The sequence below is a fragment of the Papio anubis genome, chromosome 5, assembly GCF_008728515.1.
Source record: "Papio anubis isolate 15944 chromosome 5, Panubis1.0, whole genome shotgun sequence".
Taxonomy (NCBI): domain Eukaryota; kingdom Metazoa; phylum Chordata; class Mammalia; order Primates; family Cercopithecidae; genus Papio; species Papio anubis.
In genome coordinates, this window is record NC_044980.1 from 169,422,404 (window position 1) to 169,439,433 (window position 17,030).

Consider the following 17,030-nt stretch of genomic DNA (forward strand, 5'->3'; position numbering starts at 1 on the left):
CCACCTAAGATGAGACAGGGTGTGGAAGAAGAAGGGGCCCAGACTTTTTGAAGGAAGCCCTTCCATAGCAGAGCCCTGAGCGGCACTGGGGTCTCCTGAGGAGCCGCCTGCAAGAAGCCTTCTCCTTTGAACAGAAGACTGCGAGGGAAGTGGGTTGGAGACTGGGGGCGGAGGAGGGAATGGTGATCTTGGAGGGAACATTACAGAGGTGGCTCCTCTGGTCCTTGGCCAGGATAACCACCTCCTCTCCCGGTTGCAATCAAAGAGTGGGTGGCCCTGCAGCTCCTGCATCAGAAGCACCTAGGCATATGCTTGTTAAACCTGCAGACTCTAGGCGCTGGGCGGCGTCCGGCCGGCCAAGTGAGCATCGCTGGGGCAGGGCCATGAAGATGACCTTTCAAAAAATGACTGCAGCGATCGATGCTCTTGCTTCCAAACATTTGAGAATAACTCCCTCAGACTGAGATGTCATGCTTCTTGGGCCGGAATTCCCCTTCACTTCCTCCTCCCCTACCCCAGACTGTCTGGGCTTGAGTCCCATTCTGCCACTTAAAGCTGTGGGAGTTTGAGTGCCTCAGCTGCCTCATCTGTGAAATGGGAGAGAAGTAGAACCCACCTCCCCTTTGAGCCTTGCTTCCAAGGGAGTAGAAGGCACCTTGCCTTATGGCTCCCTGAGAGCAGCTCTGACAGAAGCTGTTACAGAAGGGAACTCGTCCCTGCCTCGCCCTGGTGCATGGGGTCATCAAGCACCAGGTGGTGGCATTGGTTGGGGTGAAAAGGGCTCTGCACCCCTAACACAAGGGCTCTAGACCTGGCTTCACGCCATCACACCTGTATGATCCATTCTCAGTGCTGGGACACAGCTCTTCCAGACAAGCAAGGCCCCTGTTTTCAAGGTGTCAAGACGCAGACAACAAACTCACAAACAAACCAGTGAAACGAACGGTGATAACTGTTGTGAAGGCAATTGAAAGATCCCAATGCCAAGTAACCGACATGGTGTAAATAGTGGCAGAGTGTCCTGGGCAGAGAGAACAGCAAGGGCAAAGGTCCTGGGGCAGGAATGGATGCAGAGTGCTAAGGGGACAGAAAGAAGGCTGCTGTGCTGGAGCGTCCCCAGGGAGGAGCGGTGGGGTGAGGGAGGGGGTGAGTTCAGAGAGGCAGCCCAGCAGATCTTGCAGGGCCTATGGAGCTTATTCTAAGTGTGATGGGCAGCTCCTCCCAGCTGGGAGAATTAAATGGAGTAATGAAGCACAGCGCTTGCACCAGGGTTGGTGCCAGGTGACTGCTGTCTGTGCCCTCACCCCATGACAGACGCACCATGGCTGAGACATTAGGGTCACATGGTGACTTGGAGCCTCAGGTCCTAGGAACTGCCCCGACGCAACTTCAGATCGTTGGCTGGGATCCATTCAAAGACGTCAGGAGGTGTTTATTCAAATGACTGACTTCTCTCTGCACCGCCCCCGACCCTCACCCCCCACCCCCGCCATCCCCCAACACGGGGCCACGGTAACACAGTTCATCTGTTTCCTCAAACCTAAAACACAGCCGGGCTTTTCAGGGCTCTAAGGCCCCCGAGTGTGGTGGGTGCCCCGGAGAAGGACAGGGCAGGGATGTCTGGGGATCTGGTTCTCTCCCGCTTGCAGGTGTGGCTGGCGTGCGCGTTGGGAGCGCCTGCTTGCCCCTCCTCCGGGGGGAAGGACTGGCCGTCGTCCCTGCTCCGGGGATGCGGGATGCGGGTGCGCCGAGCCCTCGGGAGGCCTGGCTCTGGTGTGGGCTGCGGGGAGAAGGCGCGGGAAGGAAGGAAAGAGGCGAAACGGTGCGGGAGGGAGGCGGCCGTTGCCATGGAAGGAGCTGCAAGGTATTCTGGGACCAGAATTCTCTCTGCAGAGGGCCGGGTGGGGGGCGGCCGGCTGGGGAAGGTGAGGGGAAAGCCAGTGCCATTCCTTTGTCCTTGGCGCTTCTCAGCCTCCCTGCAGACCGCGAACGGAGCCCCCGCACCCCCGAGGCTGGCCTCTGGCCTCCCGCCCCAGCCCGGCCGGGGGCCCCTCCCCGCTCCGCCGTCCGCCTTGGGTACAGAAGCGGCGAGTGGCCCCTTTCCAGGAGGCCTGTTTACCAGCACGACAACAGCAAATTAGTGCGCTTAAGAGGCATTCAGCGTTTATCCCGGCAAACATGCGCAGCGCGAAGGGGGCCTGCAAGGCCTGCTCCCCGGAATCTACTGAAATGGGTCTGCTGTGCATCTTAATCGACTTCCTTCCACCCACCACATTAAATGCATTTAATCTACTCTTGCAAATGGCTAATTTTGAAAATCCGCTTATCAGAATTAGGTCCTCAACATCCATATTTATTTACTTTTCATTTTCATAATCTTTTTTTTTTTTTTTCCCATGTGTGTGACTGAATTCCGTTTACTATTGTCTGGCTCTCTCTCACACGTCCCGGGGGGCCGGGGCAGGGGAGAAGGGCCAGGTTAGGAGCAAACTGGAAATGGAAACCTGGCAGGGATGAAAGGCATGGGCTCGGGATTTGAGGATTGGGACGCTCTTCCCCGGTGGCAGCATCTTCAGGAAATCACCAAGAGCTGAGGCTTGAGCAGAGCAGGTTTAAAAAGGCGATGCGGAAGTCTTGCTGAATCCCAGTCACCCGGGGCCTGCCTGGCAGGAATCAGCAGCCGTGTCAGAAATGTGCAAGAAAGTGGTTGGGATCAACTGCCTTCCCCAGCGCCCCCGGTGCCAGGCTCCGTGCTAAGCGCTTCACGTGGACTGGCACTCATGCTCACGCCAGCCCTGCTCAGTGAATGCCAGGCGCGTCTCACAGACAAGAAGACTCCTGCTGCGGCTTAGACCCACATTCACATCCAGACTGCACGTCCTCCTCTGCAGCATGTTGTCAAGCGTGCAAGGCACGTTTTTCCTATGAGTGTGTAAGAAACACAAGTTTGTGTGTGCGGGACTCAGGCCTGTGAGAAACGCAGACCAAGGGAGAGATGGGTGTTCAGAATCTGGAAAATGGCTCTCCAGGTCACAACCTGTGCAGCCTCAAGTGTGAATTCCGCATGTGGCCTTCCTCACACCACGTTTGGGTTTTGCAAGTTTGCTAACAGCTGCTACAAAGCTAGGAAGAGCGGCCAGGCCTCTTGGCCTCTAAAGGACTTATCACTCAATGTTAATTTTGTTGTTGCCAGTCCCTTAATGAGCTTATTTGGCACACATCTAGAGCAAAAACCTGAATTTCACTTCATTTAATTTACTTTCAACATTGGCTGGGCACCTCCTATTGGCCAAGTGATGTTCTGCAGAAGACCTGGGGGGAAGGATAAATCCGATCTGTTTCCAGCCTTGGGAAGCTCACATTAACTGGATTTTACAAGAAAGGCTCAGAACAACAAAGTGTTAACATATGCATACCAGACAATTTTATTTTCCCAAATAACTGCTAAATTATGTCGTAGCCATCTTAGATTTCCAGATCTATAGGAATTTCTAAAGCATAAGGCATTAATTACATCCTGATGGTTGAGATTAGGGCTGAATTGTCTGCAGACTTGAACTCAAACCTGCAGTTCTGCCACCTTCAATTTACGACCTTGGGCACTTTGGAGCCTGAGTATCCTCATCTGTGTAATGGGGATTATATAAATATCTACCCATAGGGCTCCGAAGATTTAAATTAATGCTGTAAATTAATGTAGGTGGAGCCTTTAGTGAGGTATTTGACAAAGGTCTACATCTAACAACTAAATAGTAAGCATTATGATATATAATCATTTACTCAAACTCAGCAAATAGAATTCAAAGACAGAAATAAACATTGATCAAAGAAATGTTTTCCAACGTTCTGAGTATGTTCGTGAGGCACCTGGAAAGCTACCGAAGCTGCCAGTGGGTCTTCAGGCCCTGCCGCCAGGTGCTGGCTGAATGGCAAGGTGGACCAATGATTTACTGGGGCCCCTCCCTCATTTCTCTGGCCCCCACCTTTTCCCCTTTCGACTTCCTGCCTCTCTCTAGAATTACATGATATGCCAAAGTAAATTCCCTCAGACTTGCAAATAGCCTATACTTAATCCCCCCCACCCCGCCCACCTGAGGATAAAAACTCCTTGCAGAAGACAAAATTTCCTCCCATCCCGTGTTAGGGATGTGTGGGCGCATGTCTGCAGGAAGGGGAAGCCGTGGGAGTGTGTGTGTGTGTGTGTGTGTGTGTGTGTCGATGCAGGAAGGAAGCGGGCGGATGTGTGCGCAGGGAGACACCTGTGGGTGTGAGCGCGGGGATTTGTGAATGAACGAGCCTGTGTGTGCAGGGACTGGGTGTGTGGAAGGGGCGGTGGCCCAGAGAAAACCCAGGTCCTCCAGCACTCACTCTGGATCAGGACCCCTTCCATCTGAGTGAGCTGAGTGACGTGGGTGGAGCGGGCTCATGGGATGGCTCATGCCCTCTAAGACGAGGTCAGAGAGAGAGACTGCAGGACCAAGGACCCAGATGGGCAAAAGGGTGGAAGGTCAGCCACAAGGCCATGTGGGGTGTTCTGGGCGGATTTGAGTGCGTGTTTCCCGGGTGGTGGATGTGGACTGGCTTTGGAGATGGGCAAGCTGGCAGGTGAGGGGGCAGAGCTGAGTGGACACCAGAGAGGATGACCCACACAGGGGATTCTGCCAGCCGTGTCTGGGGCTGCAGGCACAGTGGTTTCAACAGAGCAGCGGGGGTGGACAGAGGTCACAGAGGGAGGGAAAACAATCTCAGAGAGAGGGTGGGCTCTGTTCTCAGACTGAGGAGACCAGGCAGGGAAAGGCGGGGGCAGGGCAAGGATCTGCAGTGACAGAGCCGACAGGAATACGAGGTCATCACAGTATTGTTTGTTGATTTTGAAAGCTGAGTTGCATTTGAAAGATGAGGTTATGTGCCAGCGGAAAGAAGCAGCTCTCATATTAGTAGAAGAACCAAGGCTGGAAAAGGAGGGACTCCCAATGACAGTGGGCAGCCAGAACAGGAGGCTCTGCCTGAGACCCCCCGACTTTCACATCTCCCTTGAGGAAGAGTCTTCAGTTCTTGTCCCCACGACCATAGGAGTCTCCCAAGATGCAGCTTCTTGCTTTAAGGTTCTGGCTTAAGCAGAATGAAAACCTCCTTCTCTAGGTTCCGTTAGCAGAGTAGGGCCAAATTTTGTTGTTTTTATTATTTTATTTTATGTATGTATTTATTTTTCGAGACAGAGTCTTGCTCTGTCGCCCAGGCTGGAGTGCGTGATCGCGGTGGTGTCTATGTGTGTCGATGCAGGAAGGACGCTTGCTCACTGCAATCTCTGCCTCCTGGGTTCGAGCGATTCTCCTGCCTCAGCCTCCCGGGTAGCTGGGATTACAGGCATCCCACCCGTACAGCCACCATGCCCCGCTAATTTTTGTATTTTTAGTAGAGATGAAGTTTTGCCATGTTGGCCAGGCTAGTCTTGAACTCCTGACCTCAGGTGATCTGCCCGCCTCAGCTTCCCAAAGTGCTAGGATTACAGGCATGAGCCACCGCACCCAGCCCCCAGTTAAAAAAATTTTTTTTGCACATGTGTATGCACATACAAATACTCCTGCCTCTCGTTTGAGCCTTTGGGGGCCCTAAGAGCTTCTTTCCCTCATCCATTCCGCCCCACTGTATTTCTTGGCCAAGTCATTTTTGTTCGGGAATGACAGAAAATCCTTTCCAAATGGCTTATGCAAAAAAGGAAGCGTGCTGGCTTGCGTAATTAAAAAGCCCCAGGGTGGTCTTCAGGCACAGCTGGATCCAGGACTCAAATGGGGTTTTCAGGACCCAGCTTCTCCCTCTCTTTGGTGCTGTTGGGCCAGTTTCCATCTCAGGCTGGGCGTGGGGAACCTCAGAAGCTCTGTGCTCCCCACTGTAGCAGCAAGATGGCTGGGGCACCTCGCACTCCCCTCCTGTTGGGGCCAACTTTGAAAGGAAGAGCAGAGGCTGATGGGGAATGTCTTGGCTAGAACTGGACCAGGGACCCCTTTGCAAGTCAATCACTCTGCCAGGGGTATGGAAAGGTGATCGTCTGGGGCCCCTGCCCACCCCTAGAACCCAAAGTGGAATATGAAAGTGGGCAAAGGATGGTGGATGGCCTAACCCAGATGCCACTGCAGCCATGGAGGACACGCTCAGGACGCTGGGCATGGATGGGGCCACCATCCAGGTGTGCAGCCTGTCTCGTCACACTCCTGTCCTTTCCTAGGCAGCTGGTGAGGCAGTGGGGCCTCTGACTGGGAACCCAGCTTGTTCGTTACAACTCACATGGGCTGAAGGGGAAAAGGAAGGGTGAGAAGAAAATGCCAGAGGCAGGAAAGTGCTCCTGTGAGCAGTAGTAGCCATTTGTCATTTTCTGGCTGCTCAGAGTCCACTCTTTTCATGGGTATCACCCCAAATCCCCTTCTAGATCTGCGTAACCCAGCCGCCCACCTCCCAGGGCAGAAGTGAAAGCACCAGTCTCCCCTTGCCGCACCCCAGACGCAGCCGGGGTGGAGGTGGCAGCCTGAGCTCTCCCATCTGATGCCTGCTCCTGGGACGCTGACTCTGGAGCGGGCATCTCAGGGCCCACAGGGACAGCAGGAGGGCCTGCTCCACCCTTCCCTGCTCTGGCCACAATACCCTGACAGGGATGCTCTGGCTTCCTCTCACTCCCTGCCTATCTCCAGGCCTGGTTTCTCAGCTTCCTCCTGATTTAGGGAGGCCTCAACAAGCACCCAAGAGTGTCCTTTTCTTCCATTTGCCTCACAGCATCCTCTTGACATTCACAAAACTCTGGTTTCTGTCCAGCCAGGGCCAGCTCACTCCCAGGGCACCAGCCCTGTCCACTCCAGGCCTGTCTAAGAGGAGGCTACACCCAGACCCAGAGGTGAGAGCATTTCACCACCCCTTGCCCAGGCACTAACTTTTGGCCCTCAGGGGACCCCTGTAGAGGTGGCAGCTCTCAGACACTGTGACGCCCTCACTACCAAGGTCAGCCTCTTTCAGTCCTCGTTTCTAGTCTGAGTGATAGGCTCGTTCCTGACTCATTGGTGGGACCCTGGCAAGGTGCTCGGTGAATGAGCTCACTCACGTTGACGTTTCAATCAGCATGTTTATCTCCCACCCACCCACCCCTGCACTAACCGAATTTTTTCTCCTGTCCTGAGGGTGTCTTTCGTCTCCCAGCCTCCACACCATGCATGACTCACTTGCTGCAGAATCGGGCATCCAGGCTGCAGAGGCTCAGCGTCAAGGCTCAAAAGCCTCTGGAAGGAGACGCTGATGGATGTGCGGAGACTCATGTTCACAGACAACACGCCCAGCGCGGGCTGGGGGAGACAGCAGGTGGGAGGGCTGGGAAACTCATATGCCCCATTTCACCCCAGCACCCCTTCCTTTTTCCTCCTCCAGGAGCACCACCAGGTGGTCATCTGGAAACTGAGTCTCTCTGAGCGGCTTCTGTAGTCACCAATGGTCACAAACGGCCAGCGGTCACTCATTTCCCATCAGAGTACTGGATAGGAGTGATGCTGTCTGAGCCCCTGGAATCGTAACCTCATCTGACTCAGGCCATCCTCAGGGATGGGACATGTAGAAGGTGACAGGGCATAAGGACAAGGAGAAAACTTTGTCCTGCCCCAGGCTATGTGGGAACCACTGTGAAATCGCCCACAGGACATAGCACCTGGCCACAAAGCCAGAGTCAGCCCTGCTCATCTAGGGAAATGGTGGGCTCCCTTTGAGACCAACATCCCTTTCCTGACTCTGGGGGTTGCCCCGTAGCTGATCCCACAGTAGAAGACAGTGTGCTCACAGGTGGCTCAACAGATTCACATTCACCTTGTTCAAGGCTCCTGCCCCTGGAGTGAGACGGTGCCTGGCTACCGGTGGATAGGCCTGAGCTGCAGTGAGTGCGGGGGACTAGACTGCTCGCTGGAGGAAGGAAAGGTTCTGGAAAGGACAGCACAGACCCTGAGCCCCTGTGGTCCAGGAAGCTTTTCCTAGAAACTCCCAGGCCAGAGGTGCTCAACTCTGCCCCCTAAAGCATCTCAAACATGTGCCGGAGTTTCCCAGAATGAGATCAATTCGTCCACCAGACCATGAGCTCCCTGCGCGTGCTTTATCTCACCACCGGCAGCCAGGGCCCCGCAGAGAACTGCCACTCAGTAGGTCTTTGTTGATATTTCCTGAAGACACAAGACTGCCCCCAAACAGACACGGTGGCAAGGTAGTTACTATCTGGCTTGGAGATTATGTATGAGTTGATTGGTCACGTCAAAAGTCAAAATTAAATCTATCCAGATGCCACAGTTAAGAGGACCCAATGATGTATTGGTCTGGTGATTTCTTTTTTTTTTTTTTTTTTTTTTTTTTTTTTTGAGGCGGAGTCTCGCTCTGTCGCCCAGGCTGGAGTGCAGTGGCGCGATCTCGGCTCACTGCAAGCTCCGCCTCCCGGGTTTACGCCATTCTCCTGCCTCAGCCTCCCGAGTAGCTGGGACTACAGGCGCCGCCACCACGCCCGGCTAATTTTTTGTATTTTTAGTAGAGACGGGGTTTCACTGTGTTAGCCAGGATGGTCTCTATCTCCTGACCTCGTGATCCGCCCGTCTCGGCCTCCCAAAGTGCTGGGATTACAGGCTTGAGCCACCGCGCCCGGCTGGTCTGGTGATTTCTTTTAGGAAAACAGCCCTAAAGTGTTATCTATTTTTCTCTCAGAGCTCACTTTCAACGTGTTCCATTTTGGACTTTATAATTTATTTTAGGGCTCCCACAGTATCTTTGCTCTCTGAGACTTGCAATGGCTCTGGGCTAAAAGCAATAGCCAACTTCAGAAAGGGAAGGAGAAAGGCTCTGCGTTGCAGATCGCAGCCTCCAAAAGGGGAAAATTTTCCAGAGACCTCCGGTGGTGGCTCCGGCAAAGTTCCCTTCTGTCTGGGGGCCATCTCAGGCCCCCTTTCATCCAAGGAAGGAAGCAAACATTTCTGCACAAAAACAACCCACAGCCACAAAGCCAGAAGCTTTCTGAGCGTGTGGATCAGTCGGAATGCCCCAGCAATAATTAGTAACATTTGAATAATGCTTGAGCAAAGTCTCTCAGCAGCTGAGCGGAGGCCTGGGTTCGTCCGGTGCACTGCAGGCCCTTGGTCCTGGCCCCAGGGCTGCTCATGGAGGATGGAGGAGCATGCAAACAGTACTTTAAGTGATCATCGCTGTTCCTTCGTGTTCCTCTGTATCAGAAAAAATACTCTAGCACAGCAAACCTGTGATTTCTTCAACATTCTTATTCAAGATGAGGAGAAACTAAGTATTTAAATGAACTGAAACAAGTAAGTAAATAATAGTGCCTGTGGGTATATAATGCCATGCACTATAATACATGGGTATAGCGAAATCATGAGTGTATCATGGGAATGACTAAAGTTTGGGAGGTGTGGCTTTTTGTCACATTGCCGCAGTCCTCAGCATGAAAGCACACACACTCTGAGCTCCCTGCTCCTGCCTTCTGTGATCAATGTTTCTGAAGCCCCTGGGCAGCCAGAAATCAGACTACAATAAATATGTGCAATGGAATGTAGAGGGAGGGTGCGGTGAGGATGGTTTTTGGTCTCAATAACAATTTTTTCTTTGGTGTTATCTACAAAGTAGATGGTCACTAATCCATGAATTATAGATCAAAAGGAAACTTTGAGACCATGTGGTGAAATCAAGCCCTCTCACCCTATTTCACAGACGAGGAGACTGAGTCCCAAAGGAGAAGGGGACTTGCCTAAGATTATACAGCAAGTGAGAACTGGCCCTAGAAAGCAATTTTTAGATCAAAGACAACAGCCTAAATTCCTGGACGTGTAACACATGCCTACAAATCAATAAGAAAGACTCAGTCGAAAAACGGGGTAAGGATTTCAGAGAAAATACAAACATAATTTAAATATCAGAAAAGATGCTCAACTCCGGGCATAATAGACCCACACATTAAAATTATGTTGACACATCTGCTTCTAGCTGTGATGGACTAGGCTGCATCAGACCAATCATCCTGCTGGGAACAATTCGGGAGGCTGGATGAAATACTACAGAAACAGCTGTGTGAAGATGCTGCAGAGGTACAAAGGCTCCAAGATCTCAGAGAGGAGGGAAGCCCACAGCGGGCAGCCCGCTGTTCAGCAGAGCTCTATCCCTCGCAGCGTTTGCCACTTCTGAGCAGTGCTCCAGAGGCTGAGAAGCACTTTAGCCATCTGATGCGGTGGGGAGACAAAAATTGGAGTCCAGGGCCTCTTGAGAAATAAGGAGCCTATCTATATCCCCATGTTCAGAACAGCACTACTCATAATAGCTTAAAGGCAGGAGCAACCCAAGCGCCCATCGACAGATGAAAGGATAAATAAATGTGGCATAGACACTCAACAGAACATTACTCAGCTTTAAAAAGGACGGAAATTCTGACACACGGTGCAATGTGGATGAACCTAGACAACATTATGCTAAGTGAAGTAAGCCAGTTGCATGAAGACAAATACTGTGTGATTCCACTTATGTGAGCTACTCAGAGTAATCAACTTCATAGAGACAGAAAGTGGAATGGTGGTTGCCAGGGGCTTGGAGGAGGTGGAATTAGGAGTTAGTGTTTAATAGGTACAGAGTTTCAGTAGGGGATGACGGAAAGAGTTCTGGAGATGGATGGTGCTGATGGCTGCACAACAATGGGAAGGTACTTAATGCACTGAGATACAAACTTAAACAGGGTAAGATGGTAAATCTTATGTTATGTGTATTTCAAAACAATTATTCAAAAAGCAAGAAGGTTGGTAAATAGCTTAGGCTTTCATCCGGGATCCCAAAGCACTATACCCTAGAAGTGAGGGAACCAGAATGAAACTGGCCCTTTCAGGGACTGCAGACCTGTTTCAAATCATCTTAATTCCTGATTGGATAAATGCAATTTAAGATTGATGGTGCCCCTGGCTTAGCAGAAGTTAAAGTAAACCCTCCCTGGAGGAGGATAACAGCATCCAGAGCCTCAAATTACCTTTTCCACGTTCATTTATTATGTCTGATATTCAGTGAAAAAACAGAAATGCAGAATTACAAGAATGGGATGAAACCAAGAGAAAAATAACACATTACAAACATATCCACGTGGTCTTAGATATTCAAGGTACCGGAGTTGGACTTTGAAGTAACTGTAATTAATGTATTCAAGAAGCTGTATAACAAGAAGGGGAATTTCAGCAGAGAACTGGAAACTGTTAGAAAAAATAATCAAATGGAAATTCTAAAAATAAGAAAGGGGGTGATAAATTTCATAGAAGATGTGTAAGATCTGCACATATAAAACTCAAAACATTGCTGAGAGAAATTAAAGGAAATATAAATAGAGAAATACATTGTGTTCATAGATTGGAAGAGTCAATGTAGTTAAGATGTTGATTCTCCCCAAACTCATCTATAAATTCAATGCAAAACTGTATTTATTTTTTTTTTTTGGTGGAGATTGACAAGCTCATTCTAAAATCTCTATGGAATGATCTAGAATAGCCAAACATTTTGAAACAGAAGAATAAGATGGGGAATTTACACTACCTTATTTCAAGACATTATTAAAGCTACAATAGTCAGTACAGTGTGGTATTGGTATAAGGATAGACATCTAGATCAATGGAACAGAAGAATGATTTGAGAAATAGACCACAGCTGTTGATTTTTGAAAAAGATACCAAGGCAATTAATGAAGAAAGGATATTCTTTTAAACAATTGATGCCAGAACACTTGGATAAACATATGCAAAAGATAAAAATAAAATTTAAAAGAAATCTTGACCTCATCTCACACCATATACAAACTGAAATGGTTTATGATCCTTGAAATTAGGATCTGTGATCCTCATAAAATAGGCCTAAAAAATTAGGGGTATGGTCCTTGAAATGGATCATAGACCAAAATGTAAAAGCAAAGCTATAAAACTTCTAGAAGAAAATCTTAGCAATCTTGGGTTTAGTAAAGATTTCTTAAATATGACAAAAACAATGACATATACATGAAAAACAATACATTGGACTTCACTAAGCTTAAAATATTTACTCTTTAAAATACACTATTCTGTTTGGCAGTTTCTTAAATATATACTTGCCATATGACTTACCAATTCTTCTAGAAGAAAAGATGTGTTCACACAAAGACTTGCATGTGATTGCTAACGACAACATTAATTACAATAGTCAAAAACTGGAAGCAATTCAAATGTCCATCAAATGGTAAATTCATAAGCAAAGTATGGTATATCCACATAATGGAATACTACTCAGCAATGAAATTGAAATTAGTTATTGATAGATGCGACAAGATATAGATGAATCTCAAAAACATTATGCTAAGTGAGAGAAGCCAGACACAAAAGGATATATATGTATATATTTTTAGAGACAAGGTCTCACTCTGTTGCCCAGGCTGAAGTGCAGTAGCTCACAATAACCTTGAACTCCTGTGCTTAAGTGATCCCCCCACCTCGCCTTCCTGAATAGCTGGGCCTACAGGTGTGCCCTACCATGCCCGGCTAATTTTTCAAATTTTTTGTAAAGACAAAGTCTCACTATGTTGCCCAGGCCCAAACTCCTGCCTCAAGCAATCCTCTTGCCTTGGCCTCCTGAGTCACTGGGATTACAGGTGTGAGCCACCACACCCAGCCTGTATGTTTATATACATATATATATATATGTATATATATGAAATTTCTAGAAAAGGCGAAACTATAGATCACATAAGCATATCAGTGAGTGCCTGAGGCCCATGTTGAGAGTGAGGCATGACTATAAACAGGCACAGGGGAACTTTTGGGGTGGGGAAAGTGTTATAAAATGGGATTGTGGTGATAGGTGAACAATCAAATTATTTACTAAAAATCATTGATCTGCACACTTAACATGGATGAATTGTATAATGTGTAAATTAGACTTTAGTAAAGCTGTTAAAAGTGGGAGGAAAAGACAGTGTTAAAAAATTAAAAGGCAAACCACAAACCTGGGGAAAATATTTGCAAAATGTGTATCTGACAAAGGACTTGTATCTAGAATGATTGAAAACTATTACAGCTCAATAAGAAGATGATAAACAACCCAATTTGTTAAATGGGCAAAATATTTGTTCAGACACTTTGCCACAGACGATAAATGTTGTCAAATAAATGCAGGAAAGGGCACTCAAAAACATTCAATATTAGGGAAATACCAATTAAAAAACCACAATGAGATTCTACCATCCATCCACTAGAATGACTAATATTAAAAACATTGATCACACCAAGTGTTGGTGAGGATGTGGAGCAACTAGAACTCTCACACAGAGACTCATCCATGAATGTTCATAATAATGCCATTGTTAGAGCCAACATCTGTAAAAATCCAGAGGCTCAACATCATCAGGCAGTGACAAATGAATTGTAGCATGCCATGCGATAGAATACGACTCAGCAATAAAAAGGAAGGAACTGTTGATATAACAGCATGGGTGATGCATATTGATGCAACATATGGGTGAATCTCAAAATAATTATGCTGAGTTAAAAACAAGCCAGACCAAAAATAAATACCTACTGTATGATTCCATTTATGTAAAATTCTAGAGAATGCAAATGAATGTATAGTGATAAAAAGTAGATCAGTTGTTGACTAGGGAGAGAGGACAGGGAGGGACAGATTAAGGACATGAGGAAACTTATTCATTATGGCAATGGTTTCACAGGCGAATGCATATGTCAAATCTGACCAAGCTGCATACTTTAAATATGTGCAGTTTTTGTCCCTCAATTATGATTTAATAAAGCTGTTTAAAAAATGGGAAACATAATGTTAAACACAATAACTAAAAGTAAGGACTAAATAATGGGTTAAGAAACCACTGAAGTCACCTTGTAAGATAGATCAGAAAGAAATACCTTACATCGCATCAGAAGAAAATACAGAATGGAATATACACAAAAGAATAAGAAATAGGCCAGGCATGGTGGTTCAGACCTGTAACCCCAATGCTTTGGGAGGCCCAGGTGGGAGGATCGCTTGAGGCAAAGAGTTCAAGACTAGCCTGGGCAACATAGTGAGACCTCATCTCTACAAAAAGTAAAAAAATTAGCCAAGTATGTGGTGTTGTGCACCTACAATCCCAGCTATGAGGAGGCTGAGGTGGGAGGATTCCTCGAGCCCAGAAGTTCTAGGCTGCATTGAGCTCTGATTGTGCCATTGCATTCCAGCCTAGGTGACAGAGTGACACCGTGTCCCCCCCCAAAAAAAAGAAAAGGAAGACAAAGAAAAACAAAACAGAATAAGAACTATACGAGTCGTGGTGAAAGAGCTAATAGGATATGTAACTGGAATCCAGGAAGGGAAGGAAAGAGAAGACAGAAGAGGAAGAGAAGGCATAAATAATATCAAAAAAGTAATTAATATCATAAATAATATATAAAAATATCATAAATAATATCATAATTAATATCATAAATAATATCAAAATAATATCAAAAAATTCTAAGAATTTTCTTAGAAGCATATATAAGATAACATGCTTTGGGCACGGTGGCTCACACCTGTAATCTTAGCACTTTGGGAGGCTGAGGCGGGCAGATTGCCTGAGCTCAGGAGTTCAAGACCAGCCCAGGCAACATGGTGAAACACTGTCTCTACTAAAAACAAAACAAAACAAAACAAAAAATTAGCCAGGTGTGGTGGTGCACACCTGTAATCTCAGCTACTCAAGAGGCTGAGGTAGGAAAATCGCTTGAACTGGGGAGGTGGAGGTTACAGTGAGCCAAGATTGTGCCACTGCACTCCAGCCTGGGCAACAGAGCAAGACTCTGTCTCAAAAAAAAAAAAAAAAAAAGATAACTTGCCACAAATTCAAGCAGAACCAGAAAACCACACCCAGGCATACCAGTAAAACTACTGAAAATCAAGGACAAAGGGAAAATCTTAAAAGTAGCCAGAGATAAAATGCCAGTTGCTTCCAAACAACAGCAATAAGACTGATCATTGATTTCTCAACAGAAGTAATGAGGTCAAGAAGACATTGGACTGATAACTTGAAAACACTGGAAGAAAAGAACTTCCAACCTCAAATTCTACTGAAAATATTCTTCAAATAATTAAAAGATATATTCAGCTATCAAAAACTGAGATCATTTATTACTAACAGATACATACTGAAGCCAATACTAGCAGGGGTTTTTCAGGCAGAAAGAAAATGACCTCAGTTGGAAACATCAAGTTGCAAGAAGGAAAGAAAAATAACAGAAAATGTTAATATAAGGATAAATGAAATTATTATTGACTATGTAAGACAATAAAAATGTATTTTAGGGTTTAAAATCGAATGAAAATGCAAAATGACGACAGCATAAGAGGTGGGAGAGCAGTAAATAGAATTAAGTGTTCTAAGGTTCTTATGACTCTGGGAAGTGATAAAATTATTAATTTACATTCAGTTTGAATAAGTCAAAGATGAAATATTAGACTAATTACCAAAGCTAATAAGCCAATAGACAAAGAAAATGGAATAAAATAAGTACTTGATTGATACAAAAGAAGGCAAGGGACAGATGGGACAAATAGAAAACCAATCATAAGGTGGTAGATTTAGACGCAAATATAGAAGTAATTACACTAAATGTAAATGAACTAAGTATTCCAGTTAGAGGACAGATATTATTAGATTTGATTTTTTAAATTCTATATGTTATTTACAAGAAATAACCTTCCAATATAAAATGGTGAACATAAAAAAGATTTACAAAGAAACTACTAAAAACAGCAAAAAGTTAAGGTAGTTACATTATTATCAGATAAAGTGGGCTTCAAAGCAGAATATTTAGTTAGATATAATGAGAGACATTTCTTAATAATGAAGGTTAAATCCACCAGGAAAATATAATAATTCTTTATATATTTTATATTTCTACTTACATAACCTCAACATATATAAATAACTGAATAGAACTAAATGGAGAAAGAGAGGAATCCACAAGCATCACCCAGGGATTTTAATACAGCCCTCTCAATAATGTTTAGAACAGACCAAAAAATCAGTGAGGATATAGAATAGTTGAATAATATATGTAACAAATGTGACCTAACTGACATATACAATACACTGAGCCCCACAACTTCTGATATACATTTTGTGTGTGTGTGCACATGGAATATTTATCAAAAGGAACCATATCTTGGCCTTAAAGTAAGTCTCAACAAATTTCATAAGATTGAAATTCTTGACCATACAGGAACTAGGCTAAAAACCAATTTTTAAAAAAACTTGTAAAACCCAAATGTTTGGAAATTATAAAGTATCCTTCTAAATAGCCTCAGCTCAAAATTAAAATAATCATGAAAATTGGAACACATTCCTCAAAAAGCTAAAAGCTGAACTACCATTTGACCCAGCAATCCTATTACTGGGTATACACATTGCAGCACTGTTCACAATAGTAAAGACATAGAATCAACATAAACGCCCATCAATAACAAACTGGATAAAGAAAATGTGGTACATATACACCATGGAATATTATGCAGCCATAAAAAAGAACAAGATCAGGTCTTTTGCAGGAACATGGATGGAGCTGGAGGCTGTCATCCTTAGCAAACTATACAGGAACAGAAAACCAAACGGAGTATGTTCTCACTTATAAGTGGGAGCTAAATGATAAGAACTTATGAACATAAAGAAGAAAGCAACAGACACTGGGGTCTATTTGAGCAGGGAGGGTGGCAGGAGGAAGAGGAGCAGAAAAGATAACTATTGAGTACTAAGTTTAATAGCAGGGTGATGTAATAGTATATACAACAAGCCCCTGTGACACATGTTTATCTATATAATAAACCTTCATATGTACCCACAAACCTAAAATAAAAATTAAAAGGAAAGAAAAGAAAATTAGAAAGCATTTTAAGTAGAATGATAATGAAAACACAAGATATTAAAACCCGTGTGGGTACAGCTACAGTCATGCTTAGAGGTAGCATTTAAAAAGGAAGAAGACTGAAAATAG

At 45.8% G+C, this 17,030-nt stretch overlaps 1 protein-coding gene across 1 annotated transcript; it reads left to right on the forward strand.

Annotated features, from left to right (window-relative positions):
- Positions 1 to 1,512: 1,512 nt before the first annotated feature.
- Positions 1,513 to 3,600, forward strand: LOC103885619. Its single transcript, XM_009209622.3, has 2 exons — positions 1,513 to 1,864; positions 1,972 to 3,600. Exons 1-2 carry the CDS (start codon positions 1,617 to 1,619, stop codon positions 2,249 to 2,251), a joined length of 528 nt encoding a protein of 175 aa, XP_009207886.1. The 5' UTR covers positions 1,513 to 1,616; the 3' UTR covers positions 2,252 to 3,600.
- The last annotated feature ends 13,430 nt before the right edge of the window (positions 3,601 to 17,030 follow it).